The 15,162-nt window shown below is 39.4% G+C and overlaps 1 protein-coding gene across 1 annotated transcript in view; it reads right to left on the reverse strand.

Annotated features, from left to right (window-relative positions):
• SCAPER (S-phase cyclin A associated protein in the ER) overlaps nucleotides 1-15,162 on the reverse strand; it is a 390,328-nt gene that overhangs the window by 243,492 nt on the left and 131,674 nt on the right. The window contains 2 exon segments of the mRNA XM_049778585.1: nucleotides 962-1,027; nucleotides 12,237-12,373. Of these exon segments, the coding sequence (XP_049634542.1) occupies nucleotides 962-1,027; nucleotides 12,237-12,373 (203 nt within the window).

A 15,162-nucleotide genomic window follows, 5' to 3' on the forward strand; every position in this document is an offset into this window, starting at 1 on the left:
GAGCCTGGAGTCAACCCTGGGCACACTGGTTGTGAACCTCAAAATACACATTTGAAAAACATATATATAGTCTAAGAACTTTATAAGATATCTATAATAAAATAATAATTGATCATAGACATTTTAAATATTTCAGACCTTTTCACTAATAAGAATAAGTATTAAAACTTCCATCTTTATATGTCAACATTTGAAAGCATTTGGCCTTTCTTCAGAGAGCAGCCTATTGACTTTTACATCAGCAGTTCATAAAGACTTTTTGTTTTGTTTGGTTTTTGGGCCACACCCAACGGTGCTCAGGGGTTACTCCTGGCCATCTGCTCAGAAATCGCTCCTGGCAGGCACGGGGGACCATATGGGGCAGTGGGATTTGAACCAACCATCTTAGGTCCTGGATCAGCTGCTTGCAAGGCAAATGCCACTGTGTTATCTCTCCGGCCCCAATAAAGACCTTTCTTACTGCAATTTGACTGGTAAGTTATTTGAGAGAAAAAAAATGAAGATATTTTTGTTTACCTCACTAGCATATACATAAACTAGCAACTAAGTTCTGGAATCTAAACTCTCACCTGCCATATGATCTGAGTGATTATCCTACAGGAGAACTCCAGATCTCCTCGGAGCCATTCCAGAACTTCCTGTGAGAAGGGCTCGACTCCCTCAGCATTACTGACATTTGGACAAGGTTATTCCGTGCTGTGGTGGAGTGGCCTGTGTACCAAAGAATGTTTAACAGAATGTCCACATGCACTTTGTGTCGTGTCAGTGGTACCATTGTTCTAGGTTGTTAAAACCAACATGCCAATACATAGCTCCAGAGAGAGCAAGCCAAACATCCTCATTTGGAATCCATTTAGTCAGGAGAGTAAACTCGAACCAGTAAATTCAGGTAACCAACCGGTGGTCCAGATAAAAAGTCCCAAAGATGAATGAGAACTGAAATGGAAGATAAAATACTCACTTTGCTTTATATGGTGAGTCAGAACCAGAATTTGTAGAATCCACTAAATGTTCATATTCCTTGGCCCTGAAAAAGAAAGTAAGTTTTATCACTTAGTAATTTTTTTTTACCAGTGCTCATAGCATTAAAAACCACACCTGTGTTTTCTTCTACCAATATCAGCACTGGTACTTTTTGACTCTGCAATTTTCTTATGTTCTTCTGAAAACACTGTAGGTTCTATCATTCTAGACTGGAAAATGCCTATTTATTTGGTCAGAGAATTAAGAGAAGATTCATAAAAACACAACTGAGCTTACAAAACTGGTTCTGAGTAGTGCTGAGCTTTTCTTAAATGTCAAAAAAAAATCAATATAATATGAAACCACACTACTTCTGAAAGGGAGGTGAGGCATCTAAAATTCAAATTACTTAAAGAGAAATATAATGCAAAAAGAAGGAAAAGAGCTGTCATTTAGCTTCAAAAATAACTTAAAGGAGGTAAAAATAATGGCAGGATATCCAAAGTGTTTAGTTTGCTTGTTTGCTTTATTTTTTTTTCTTATCTTGATTAAATACCAAAGATCTAATAGAATCTGAAATAATGCTTCTTTTTCAACTGTATTGAGGTTCTGTCTCGCCTGAACAGGTAGTGATAGCCATGAAGAGGCCACCAACCTGAGTGTTACTACAGAAACTCACTAATATTTTCTTAGGCTGTCAAATTACCTCTTACAAGGGAAAGCTAACTTAAGTTTAAAATAGCCACTGAAAGGAACTTACTCTCAAAGAATCAGTTATAACATAAGCCAACCCTGACAGTCATGACAGGTAAAAGAGTAAACATTGCTTCTTTACAAAAATGCTACAAATTACAACCACCCTACTAAGGGAAACAGACTAGCACAGGTTATGCTTTGGACTAAGGGAGACCTAAATTAAAATTAAATGTTAAATTAGGTATTGCTTCAACTTATACATGCTCACTGCTATCAGAAAATCAATTATAATATTTCATAGATGAAAAACAATAAGTTTGTCTTGAAAAGTATTATAGCCTCATATGAAAATGAAAAAAAGCTATTATTAAGGAGTAAATATAGGAGTTAACCCAGATGTAAGAACTCCATATGGTACTACCCCATTTCACAAAGAACACATCAAGAAGTAGGAAGAAGTGTCATATCAAAACATACACTGAAAATACACTAAAAATACAAGTACGTTCTCCTCTTGAACACTTATACCAGAAGACTATCTTTCCCAAATTCCTGTTTTTTTGTTTGATTGTTGGCTACACCTGGTGACACTTGGGGGTACTCCTGGCTATGCACTCAGAAATCGCTCCTGACTTACGGTACCATATGAGACACTGGGGGTAGAACAGCAGCCTGTACTGGGTCAGCCATGTGCAAGGCAAAAAGGCCCTACCGCTGCGCCATTGCTCCGGCCCCCTAAATTCCTGCTTTTACCTGAGATGGTAGTAAACTATATTATCCAAAACTGAATCTTGCCAACATTTACTTTTTGCCATCAATGACTATTTCCAAAGTCTCTATAAAACTATAGAAGACTATACAGAGATATGGGATAACCATAAGGGGAATATTCAAGGAATATATCTTGATAAGGAGCAAGAATGACAGCATTAAAAACACATCTACAAAGCAGAAGTAGACAAGACCTACTGCCAAAATACCTCATTTCTAGTGAAAGTGCTAAGATTTCCTGAAGCGTGTGTATTGTTTGTTTTTTTTTTTTTGGTTTTGATTTTGGTTTTTTGGGCCACACCCGTTTGATGCTCAGGGGTTACTCCTGGTTAAGGGCTCAGAAATTGCCCCTGGCTTGGGGGTGGGGGACCACATGGGACGCCGGGGGATCGAACTTCGGTCCTTCCTTGGCTAGCGCTTGCAAGGCAGACACCTTACCTCTAGCGCCACCTCACCAGCCCCATGTATTATGTTGACTGAAAGAAAGGCAACCACACAAGAGGAGATGGCAATAATCGCAGAGGGGGGGAAAGGGCAAATAATGCTAAACAGCAAGAAAGTTATGCTTAAGGAATAGTGTATATATTTATTTTGTAGAAGCAAAAGATTAAAATATGAGAATGGTGAGGGATAAGACTGAACAAGAGGCATTTCAGAGATAAGTGATATGCATGATTCACCTTCAGTAACAATACTGTAAACCACAGTGTCTAAAAGGAAAAAAAAAGAAAGAGAGAGAAAAAGAGAAGAAAAATGTTTGCAACAGAGAGAGTCAGGAGAGGGAATGGGGAAGGCAGGAGGAAAACTGCAGACACAGGAGGCAGAAAATTATATTGGTGAAGGTTTTGTGTACTGTATGACTGAAACTCAATCATAAATAACTTCGTAACTGTGTATCTCATGGTGATTCAATTAAAGAATTTACTTATTTATAAATGGTCTTTCAGGTATCTTATCAATTAAATATTGATTTTAAAAAATAATCCATTTAAGATTATTTTTAAAATATTGGCCCAGAGGGGCTAAAGTGATAATACTTGATAATATGTGATAATAGCACAGAGCCAGGAGTAAGCCCTGAGCATTGCTGAGTGTAGACACTTCCCCCAAGAAAAGAAAAAAAGAAGTGGGGACCAGAAAGACAGTATAAGGAGGGAGAAGGCATCAGCCTTGCAATGTGGCCAACCTCAATTCACTCCCAAGCACCACACAGGGTTTCTTCAAATACGTCCCTTTCAAGGATGACTCCTAAGCACAGAACCAGGAGAAGCCGTACCACTGCTGGATATGATATAACACATTCCACAAAAGAATTTTTTGTTTGTTTTGGGGCCATACCCAGCGTTGCTTAGAGGCTACTTCTGGCTTTGTGCTAAGAAATCACTCATGGTGGGCATGGGGGACCATATAGGATGCTGGGAATCAAAGCAGGATTGGCCACGTGTAAGACAATTGCTCTCCGCACTGTGCTATCACTCCAGGATACAATAAAAGATCCACGAAAGGAGTTTTTTATTAGTGTGGTGTTGTACACTGCATTCCTTGATCCCCAAGTTCCATTTCAACATGATATTTTTTGCCTGATTATATTTTTTGCCAGTATGAAATGCTTATTTACTCAATTTTATTTTTTGTTAGCATTTCATAGTGTTTTTTATTTGTTTTGGTTTTTTTTTTGTTTTTTGTTTTTGGTTTTGGGGCCACACCCAGTGATGCTCGGGGTTTACTCCTGGCTATGTGCTCAGAAATTGCTCCTGGATTGGGGGACCAGATGGGACACCAGGGGATTGAGCCTCCATCCATTCTAAGTTAGCACATGCAAGGCCTACCACGTGCCCTACCACCTGAGCCGTCGTACCGGACCCAGCATTTCATAGTTTTACCAGTATTCTCAAATAATTGGATCTAATTTGATGAACAAAGATTTGATTATTGTTTGTGAATATTTGTTTGTTTTTGGTTTGAGGGCCATACCCAGCAGCACTGAAAGATTGCTACAGGTTCTGCATTCAGATATCACTCCTGGCAGGCTTGGGAACCCATATGGGATGCCAGGGATTGAACCTGGGACAGCCGCATGCTGCACATGCTAGACAAAAGAACTGTGTTATTGCTCTAGACCAAGGACTGTTTTTGAAAATAGAAGTAACTCTTGGTGACGCTCAGAAATCATGTGGCTGGCTGTAAAGAACCAGGATTACCATTTGGTTCTTTTTCCATCTTTATTTATTTATTGTTTGTTTGTTTACCCAGTGATGTTCAGGGGTTACTCCTGGCTCTACACCCAGATATAGTTCATTGTAAGTACCATTTCTTTAAATCAAAAAAAAATTTTTTTTTGGGAGAAACTATTCACCCAATACCCATCAGATAAGGGGCTAATATCTAAAATATAAAGGTACTGACAGAACTTAACAAGAAAAAAACCTAAACCCATTAAAAAAGGGGAAAATAAATGAACAGACATTTCCATAAAGAAATGCAGATGGGGGGCCGGTGAGGTGGCGCTAGAGGTAAGGTGTCTGCCTTGCAAGCACTAGCTAAGAAAGAATCGTGGTTCGATCCCTGGTGTCCCATATGGTCCCACCAAGCCAGGGGCGATTTCTGAGCGCTTAGCCAGGAGTAACCCCTGAGCATCAAAAAAGGTGTGGCCCAAAAACCAAAAAAAAAAAAAAAAAGAAATGCAGATGGCCAAAAGAAACATGAAAAAATGCTCCACATCACTAATCATAAGGGAGATGCAAATCAAAACAACAATGAGGTACCATCTCACGTCACAGAGACTGACATACATCACAAGGAATAAGAACAATCAGTGCTGGCGGGAATATGGAGAGAAAGGAACTCTCATTTACTGCTGGTGGGAATGCTGTCTAGTCCAGCCTTTAAAGAAAACAATACGGAGATTCATCCAAAAACTGGAAATTGAGCTCCTATATGATCCAGCTATCTACCACTCCTTGGGATAATGTAGGAACACAAAAACACAATACAAAAATTCCATCTGCACACCTATATTCATTACAGCACTATTTACGATAGTCAAAATCTGGAAACAATTCAGATGCCCAACAACAGATGAGTGGCTAAAGAAACTGTGGTATATATATACAATGGAATACTATGCTACAGTCAGGAAAAATAAAGTTATGAAATTTTCCTATACATGAATGTCCATGGAAACTATTAAGATTGTTAAATAAGCCAAAGGGAGAGAGACAGACACAGAATAGTATTACTGATCTATGGGTTTTAAGAAAATTAAAAGACATCATTGTAATAATACCCAGAGACAATAGAGATGAGGGACAAAGAGTGGTGAGTTCAGTTAGATAAATAACTACACTGACAACTATCATAATGGTAGTGAGTGAGAGAAATATAAGCCTGTCTCAAATACAGGCAGGATGTGGGAAAGGAGGGAGATGGGGGTCATTGGTGGTGGGAATGTTGCACTTATGAATGGGGGTGTTCTTTTTTTATAACTGAAACCCAACTACAAACATGTTTGTAATCATGGTGCTTAAATAAAGATATCTACCATAAAAATTATTTAATCCTACTTCTAATGGGGTGAGGGCAATTATGTTCTCATGACTTGAGTTGCCCATTTCTAAATTTAACTATTAACAAAGCTGATATTCCATTTTAAGTGAAGTTTTAAGCATATCTCATAAATTTCATGCAATCACTGTCACAAATTTCAAATAGTTTGCAATGTTCATTTTTTCACTTAGTCCTTAGAAGTGCTTTCAACACTTCTGAAAAAAAAATTAATGAAGTATTGTCTTCTTCACATCCAAAGAGTCAATATTTTTGGTCTTAACCATTTTGGGGGCCTAAGCCATACTCCTGGCCTAGTGGTCACCTCCAGGGATTCTTTTTGCTGATAGCTTAATGCTAGAGTTCTAGGAATCCGGTTGTCCTTAGGGACCATTCAGGCTATTCCTGGTAGTGCGTGGTAGCCTCCAAGCCCCTATGTAGATGATGCTTGGAGAATCACAAAGGGATCCAACTAAGGTTACAATCACACAAAACATACACCCTTGACTTCTGCTTGTCAACTATTACTGTTTTATTATAAGTTATTAAACAAATCAACATTATATTTATATGTATATATTTAATCTCTCAAAAGTCCACTTTTTTTTACTGAAGTATCTATTTCCTAACCAAAGTTCCTTCCATGTTACATTTAATTTTTTTTTGGGGGGGGGACACATCCGTTTGATGCTCAGGGGTTACTCCTGGCTAAGCGCTCAGAAATTACCCCTGGCTTGGGGAGACCATATGGGACGCCGGGGAATTGAACCTAGAGCTTGCAAGGCAGACACTTTACCTCTAGTGCCACCTCACCAGCCCCTACTTTTAATAAAGATTATTTCAGATAATTATTGATACTGGGGCTGGAGTGCTCAGTGAGCTCTCTTCTGGCATTACTTGGTCCCCACCACACCCCTTAGCTTCTGAACACCTCTGAACAGTACCGAGTGTGGACCCACACAACTACACCTACATCTACTGCGACTACCACCACTAACAGAGATTACTGATACTACTTTCCAAACGTCATGTTTTTTGAGCCACACCCAGTGGTGCTCAAGGGCTATACTGCCTGAGCTCAGAAATTACTCCTGGCAGGCTTGGGGGACCATACGGAATGCCAGAGCTCAAACCAGGTTAGCAGCGTGCAAGACACACATCATACCCACTACGCTATCACTCTGGTCCCCATAGTTCATGTTCTTTTCAAAATGCATGATATTTATTAATGTGAGAATAATTATTCAACAATATAAAAGCAGGAAAAAGCTCACCAAAAGTAGAACCACATTTTTCTTGCAGTTGGTCAGGTCTGAGCTAATAATTTCTCTCTTATCCAAAAGTAAATCTTATGATCCACTTGACTTAAAACTGTTATTTGCCTCCTTCAAGAAAATAAAGGAGGGGCTGGAGTGATAGCACAGTGGTAGCGCATTTGCCATGCATGCAGCTGACCCAGGACGGACATGGTTTCAATCCCCAGCATCCCATATGGCCCCTTGAGACTGCTAGGAGCAATTTCTGAGTGCAGAGCCAGAAGTAACCTTTGAGTGCTGATGGGTGTAGCCAAAAAAACAAAAACAAACAAACAAAATAGAAAATGAAGGAGCAAACAAGCACTCAAAGTCAAATCGCACAAATCTCTATCCTCACTACTGAGTATTTTGGAATATAATAGTGTGCACTATTTTTTACATTCATAAAATACTTATAACCTATTAAAGCTCAAGTTCTAATTATAATTACACATGTGCAAATAATACGAATATTACTGCAAACTTAAGTTTCTGGCTTAGAATTAAAATTTCTGTGTCTTATTATTCACTGCTGAGCTTGATAGAACACAAATCATTTTGAGTTCACATAAAAGCACATTCAATCTGATTTTATAACAATATATTCCTCAGCTTATGTATATATTTTTTCTTTTTTCTTTTTCTTTTTGATTTTTGGATCATAGCTGACAGCACTCAGGAATTACTTCCGGCTTCACGCTCAGAAATCTCCCCTGGCAGGCTCGAGGGACCATAGGGGATGCCAGGATTCGAACCAATGACCTTCTGCATGAAAGGCAAACACCTTACCTCCATGCTATCTCTCTGGCCCCAGCTTATGTATCTTAAGTTTACATTCTTTGAGGATTTTGAGCATTTTACAGTTTGTCAAAATTATTTAAACATTCAATGATGGACCACAATAAGGCTGAGAAGATGAATTCAGAGATTAATTTATAGTGGGAGCAATATTAAAAATAAATACAAGAACAGAGAATAACAAATGCTAGTAAGAAGATAGAGAAATTGATAATAAAAAAAAGTCTATGTGTGCATGTGTTGGTGAGTTTTAGAAGCTTAATGTAAAAAGGTCCCTGAAAGTCAAGTCTTGACAGCAGAAACTCAAATGAGAGAAATGGGTAAATCTGGGGAAACAGATTGAAAAGGTGGAACAGTAAGTACCACCACATGAGAGATAAAGTATGTTAAAGTCCCAGACTTTATTCTTGAGGTTTGAAATGGTGCGACATCGTCAAGGTTAGAACATGTCCACCAGGGGGCATTATACCTTAATACCTACAGAGATTAATACAGAAGGCAATAAAATTTCAATAGAGAAAGATACATAAACATTGAAGAGGCTCACAAAATCTGAACACCATCTATAAATTCCTCCTGAATATTCCTCTGAGAGTCCAAGAACATTCATCGCACCATCTCTCTATCTCTATACATTCCCCCTCCCAGCTCTGGTAGCATTACTATAATATTAGGGTGTACAAGGTGAGGATATAAATTTACCTTGGTTAATAATTATCACCTGATGAGTGACAGACATTTCTTTCCATTGCCTCTCATTACCACAGTGGATCAATTACCATGTCTGCAGTAAGAGTTTTTGCAACTTTCAAGTTTCTGATCTTACTACATATATCATTCCATGCATTATATCAGCTAACGATGAACAAACATCATCAGGTTCTCCATTTACTTGTACTTGTGGATCTGCATTTCTCCATTTCCCCTAATTGCAGAACTTGGAGATTCCACATATAAGTGCTTCATGTACTACTATCTTTCCCCGATTACTTTCACTTAGCAGATGTCCTCGTGACCCATACAAGTGGTTGTAAAAGGCTGAATTTTTTAAAGGGGTGTCTTCTATATCAATCAAGAACATCATAATAAACCTACATTCTTTAGGGCCACCACCAGTTTGTTTTTTTTGTTTTTTAGATTCCTCAGTCTCACTGGAATCTACATAAAACCTATCAGACTGTTTTCTCCATCCATCTCCTCACCACCTAACTGGACCAATTATCTTTCTTCTAGTAACTATGTGTGAGAAGCTCTATTTTTACAACTAAATTTTCTTTTAGAAAGACATATATAATAGGCCAATGTCTGATCTTCTGAAGCCTAAGCCAGGTCACTATGACAATGCAATTTATGTGATCCTATCTCTATTAGATAAGAATTTGTTTGCACATATAGGATTTCCCCATATTTTGCCTATACAAAAAGGAAAAATGCCACATGGTACTACTGGTGCATATGGCGGGTAGAAATAACAAGCTAAAAATCCCTATAACCTGCTTTAGGTGTCTTCTGTCCTACAGCACTAGTGGATTTCAATGAATCCTACTTCAGGGAGAATGGGTTGTAGAGTTTCCAGTTCCCTTTCAAAAACTTCTTCTGAGATCATTATTCAAATACCCAAGTAAAATAAAAAATGTATACAGGATTTATAGACTCAAAGGCTGGATAAATGCTTTATTCTATAAGCCCAATATTTAATCCATAAATAGATGAATTAAAAAACCATGACATTTGACATACATGAATATGCTCAACCATCAAAGAGCTACAGACATATGACAACACAAAGAACTTCAAATTAGCATATTAGTAAAGAAAGCCACACTCAAAAGGATATTATGTCATCCATACATATCTCCAGAAAAAGAAGGCTGATCAATAATGATAAACAGCAAAAATAATCAGTGTTTATCACAGTCAGGTTTATCAAGGTGATGGGACAGTGACCAAAACAATCACAAAGAAATGATGAGGGGGGAAATAGAAATGTTTAAATTTTTTTTTTTTTTTTGGTTTTTGGGCCACACTTGGTGGTGCTCAGGGGTTACTCCTGGCTGTCTGCTCAGAAATAGCTCCTGGCAGGCACGGGGGACCATATGGGACACCGGGATTCGAACCAACCACCTTTGGTCCTGGGTCGGCTGCTTGCAAGGCAAACGCCGCTGTGCTATCTCTCTGGGCCCTAAATTGTTTTTTTTTTTTTTAAAGAAATGTTTAAATCTTGACAAAAATGTGAATCACTTAAATATCTACACAAGGCAAAAGCTGACAAACAGTACAGTAGAGGTCTCTTATATTTGAGTAAATTATACTTCAAGGGGAAAAATGTCTCAAATGCAAGATATATGAATATGCCACAATATGAATATGCATAATTAGAGTTATACCTCCTAGAATTTCAAGATTTTCCTTAATAACATGGGAAGAGCTTTCCAGTAAGAAGAGAATAAATAAGAGCTCTGAGGTCATCTGACTAGAGGTTTAACAGGTTCACTATGCTAGAACGATGAGCACTTGCTAATAGGCCTGGGTCGAAACAAGGGGATTAGAGATAAATGCAATCATAATCCATGTGACAGATGACAGAGGCTTGAGCAGTGTGGAGTGTGGGTGTGGAGAAGCAGTTTAATTAAGGGTAGATAAGTCAATTCTGGACATGATTTAGAGCAAAGCTCACATATGCAATGGGATTCAAACTAAGAAGTGAGAGAAGCTCAAGAGTTGGGCATACACTGGGCCCGGAGAAATAGCACAGTGGCGTTTGCCTTGCAAACAGCCGATCCAGGACCAAAGGTGGTTGGTTTGAATCCTGGTGTCCCATATGGTCCCCCGTGCCTTCCAGGAGCTATTTCTGAGCAGACAGCCAGGAGTAACCCCTGAGCACCACCGGGTGTGCCCCCCCCCCCAAAAAAAAGAGTTGGGTATACACAAATCGAAAAGATTTTTAGTTGGCTGAAACAAAAATGATGGGACAAGGAAAGGTTTGAGAGAAGGGTTTGGTAGAGTTTCAGTAAATCATAGAAGGGTCTGAGGAGAAGGGTATGGTGCAGAGTTTCAGTAAAATCAAATTGGTAGTCACTGGCAAACAGAAATTACCTTTAGACATAGACCTGGATGAGCAAACTAGGAGAATGTTCGCAAGGGGCAGAACCCATGTTGAAAAAAGAGCTCCATTTCAGCATTTCAGTGTCAGGGGCATAGCAGTCTTAGCATACACTGAGTATACAGTCTTAGCATACAAAGGTTAAGCAAAAACCTCGGAGTATACTTTGAAACTAATTTCAGAAACTTGAGACTACAAAAACAAAAAGTAAGAAAACCTTCTTCTTGATTTGAGTGAGGTGTTCCCTCATCCTCTATGATGAAACTGGTACCTTCTCTGATTCCAGTCCATAACTGGACACTACGGCAATTAAGCAATATTTGCCACTATTCTATACTTTTGTGTCTGTAGTTCCCATGATCCATCTTCACTACTTATAAGGCGATTGGAAATAAAGGTACAACCACATATTCCCAACTTCTCTCCCCTCAAACTGCAAAGAATCACCCTGACAAAAGCCTCATTAGTCATCAGAAGATGCTCATGCCGTGAGGTAATGATGTACCACACTGCGGTCGGATCCGCAGATGTCACTCGGAGGCTGATGATAAACTACAGGTCTCACAACTCACTCTCCATCCTGAGATATTTCTTGAACTTTTTCTTGTTGTGACAGGCAACCAAATTGATTAAATCTAGTCGTGGGGTTGGACCCTGCAGCCAGCAGGCTTCTATTTGTTGATTGCTATTGATTTTCTCTGATACTTCATTTAAAAATCAATAGCTGGAAAGAAAAATAGGCTTGGTTTACACATACTATTGTATGCTGGAGGAGGCACAAGTTTGGCAGGGTTTGGGCAACCAATTATAAAAAGAGCTCTTAACAGGTGAAAGCCAGGGCTTTAGATCAATAAGCAGTTTTCCTTCTCAATCAAAGAAAGTGGCCATAAATTAGACTCATCAGTGTTATTTTCAAGACTTTCTTGACAAACAACTTTAAACTTTCTGTAGGACTGCAGGGTATTCTATATATTTGCATTAAAGAATAATCATTAGGAGGTTGAAATTTTTTTGCTTGCTTGCTTGTTTTGTTTTTGCTTTTTGTCCTATAGGGAAGGAGGTAATACCTGGAGTTCATCCGGGCTTTTATCTTCTTGGCTCTCTTTTTACTTTTTTGCCTCTCTTCTCCATCTTTTGAAGGTTCTGGTGGAGCTGGAGTTTCAACCACAATGTCAATAACATACTTCTTTAAGGAAAGATGCTCCTGAAAGATAAACAAATCACAAAATGACAAATCTTTTAAAACAGTAGTAATGAGCAGACTATAGGAAGCATGAAATGTTATACTGATAAAACTGAAAAGAATCATCACAAATAATGGTTTCCACATTGCATTGAAAAAATAAACAAAATGCTATGCCTCAAGATTTTAATTGACTTATCAAGCCTTTGCTGGACAAAAATTATGCTAATACTTGAAAATACAAGCACATAATATCTGTGCATTGTAACCTACCACTGGAGTAGATGAGGCAAAAGATAAACACGAATCTATTATACCAATCATAGTAAAGCAGTATGTGCAGATCACAGAGTTATAGTGATTCATGAAGTCAAAAAGTAAGAGATCATAGTTTACTGGGTATTAGGAGAAGAGATTTAAAGAATGAAACATCTGTGCTTCACTGAACATACAGCCTTACACACAGTCAACCCAAATTCCATTTCTGGTACTCACATGGTTCCCCAAACCCTGCCAGAAGTAATTCCTGAGCAGAAGGAAGTCCTAAACCCAGAAGGGAGCCCTACCTACCACCAAAAAGAAAACAAGAGCAAAACCATCAGAGCTAAAGAAATAATACAGCAGGCAGGGTGGCTGACCCAGGTTCAATACTCGGCACTGCATTTGGTCACCTGAGCACCAGTAGGAGGGATCCTTGCACACAGAGCAAGTAATAAGCAGTGGTCATTGCCAGGTGGGCCCCTCCTCCACCCAAATAAAAATAAAGCAAAGAAAGAAGCATTGTATTTCTGAACCTCTCAAGGATAAACTGACTTGAACATATCAATATAGGTTATGTGGGTATTTGGGCCAGCATTGGGGGAAGAGTGGTAAAAAGGAAGAAAGGGGGCATTTCAGAAAACAGCAAAGATTAGAAAGTGTGGTACCTGGCAACATAGATTTTGTTTGGCCAGAGGATATACAATTTGCCTTCACCTTCTACTTCTACTTTTCAAGAACTTAGAACCACTGTCCTGCGTTGAACTATAGTATATGCCAAACACTATAGTTAATGATACTGGATGACATATTTTGAAGTTTGTGAGAGAAACTCCTCTCTCTCTCTCCTCTCTCTCTCTCTCTCTCTCTCTCTCTCTCTCTCTCTCTCAGAGGACATACAATTTGCCTTCACCTTCTACTTCTACTTTTCAAGAACTTAGAACCACTGTCCTGCGTTGAACTATAGTATATGCCAAACACTATAGTTAATGATACTGGATGACATATTTTGAAGTTTGTGAGAGAAACTCTCTCTCTCTCTCCTCTCTCTCTCCTCTCTCTCTCTCTCTCTCTCTCTCCTCTCTCTCCTCTCTCTCTCTCTCTCTCTCTCTCTCTCAGAGGACATACAATTTGCCTTCACCTTCTACTTCTACTTTTCAAGAACTTAGAACCACTGTCCTGCGTTGAACTATAGTATATGCCAAACACTATAGTTAATGATACTGGATGACATATTTTGAAGTTTGTGAGAGAAACTCTCTCTCTCTCTCTCCTCTCTCTCTCCTCTCTCTCTCTCTTTCTCTCTCTCTCTCTCTCTCTCTCTCTCTCTCAGAGGACATACAATTTGCCTTCACCTTCTACTTCTACTTTTCAAGAACTTAGAACCACTGTCCTGCGTTGAACTATAGTATATGCCAAACACTATAGTTAATGATACTGGATGACATATTTTGAAGTTTGTGAGAGAAACTCTCTCTCTCTCCTCTCTCTCTCCTCTCTCTCTTCTCTCTCTCCTCTCTCCTCTCTTCTCTCTCCTCTCTCTCTTCTCTCTCTCCTCTCTCTCCTCTCTCTCTCCTCTCTCTCCTCTCTCTCTCTCCTCTCTCTCTCTCCTCTCTCTTCTCTCTTCTCTCTTCTCTCTCTTCTCTTTCTCTTCTCTCTCTCTCCTCTCTCTCTCTCTCTCTCTCTCTCTCTCTCTCTCTCTCTCTCTCAGAGGACATACAATTTGCCTTCACCTTCTACTTCTACTTTTCAAGAACTTAGAACCACTGTCCTGCGTTGAACTATAGTATATGCCAAACACTATAGTTAATGATACTGGATGACATATTTTGAAGTTTGTGAGAGAAACTCTCTCTCTCTCTCCTCTCTCTCTCCTCTCTCTCTTCTCTCTCTCCTCTCTCCTCTCTTCTCTCTCCTCTCTCTCTTCTCTCTCTCCTCTCTCTCCTCTCTCTCCTCTCTCTCTCTCCTCTCTCTCTCCTCTCTCTTCTCTCTTCTCTCTTCTCTCTCTTCTCTTTCTCTTCTCTCTCTCCCTCTCTCTCTCTCTCTCTCTCTCTCTCTCTCTCTCTCTCAGAGGACATACAATTTGCCTTCACCTTCTACTTCTACTTTTCAAGAACTTAGAACCACTGTCCTGCGTTGAACTATAGTATATGCCAAACACTATAGTTAATGATACTGGATGACATATTTTGAAGTTTGTGAGAGAAACTCTCTCTCTCTCCTCTCTTCTCTCTTCTCTCTCTCCTCTCTCTCTCTCTCTCGATGACATATTTTGAAGTTTGTGAGAGAAACTCTCTCTCCTCTCTTCTCTCTCTGCTTTCTCTCTCTTCTCTCTCTTCTCCTCTCTCTCCTCTCTCTTCTCTCTCTCTCTCCTCTCTCTTCTCTCTCTTCTCTCTCTCTCTCCTCTCTCTCTCTCTCTCTCTCTCTCTCTCTCTCTCTCTCTCGTCACACCTGGCAGCGCTCAGTGGCTACTCCTGGCTCTACCCTCAGAAATCGCCCCGGCAGGCTCTGAGGACCATATGGAAAGTTGGTATTCAAACCACCGTCCTCCG

Source organism: Suncus etruscus, chromosome 1 (genome assembly GCF_024139225.1).
Source record: "Suncus etruscus isolate mSunEtr1 chromosome 1, mSunEtr1.pri.cur, whole genome shotgun sequence".
Lineage (NCBI taxonomy): Eukaryota > Metazoa > Chordata > Mammalia > Eulipotyphla > Soricidae > Suncus > Suncus etruscus.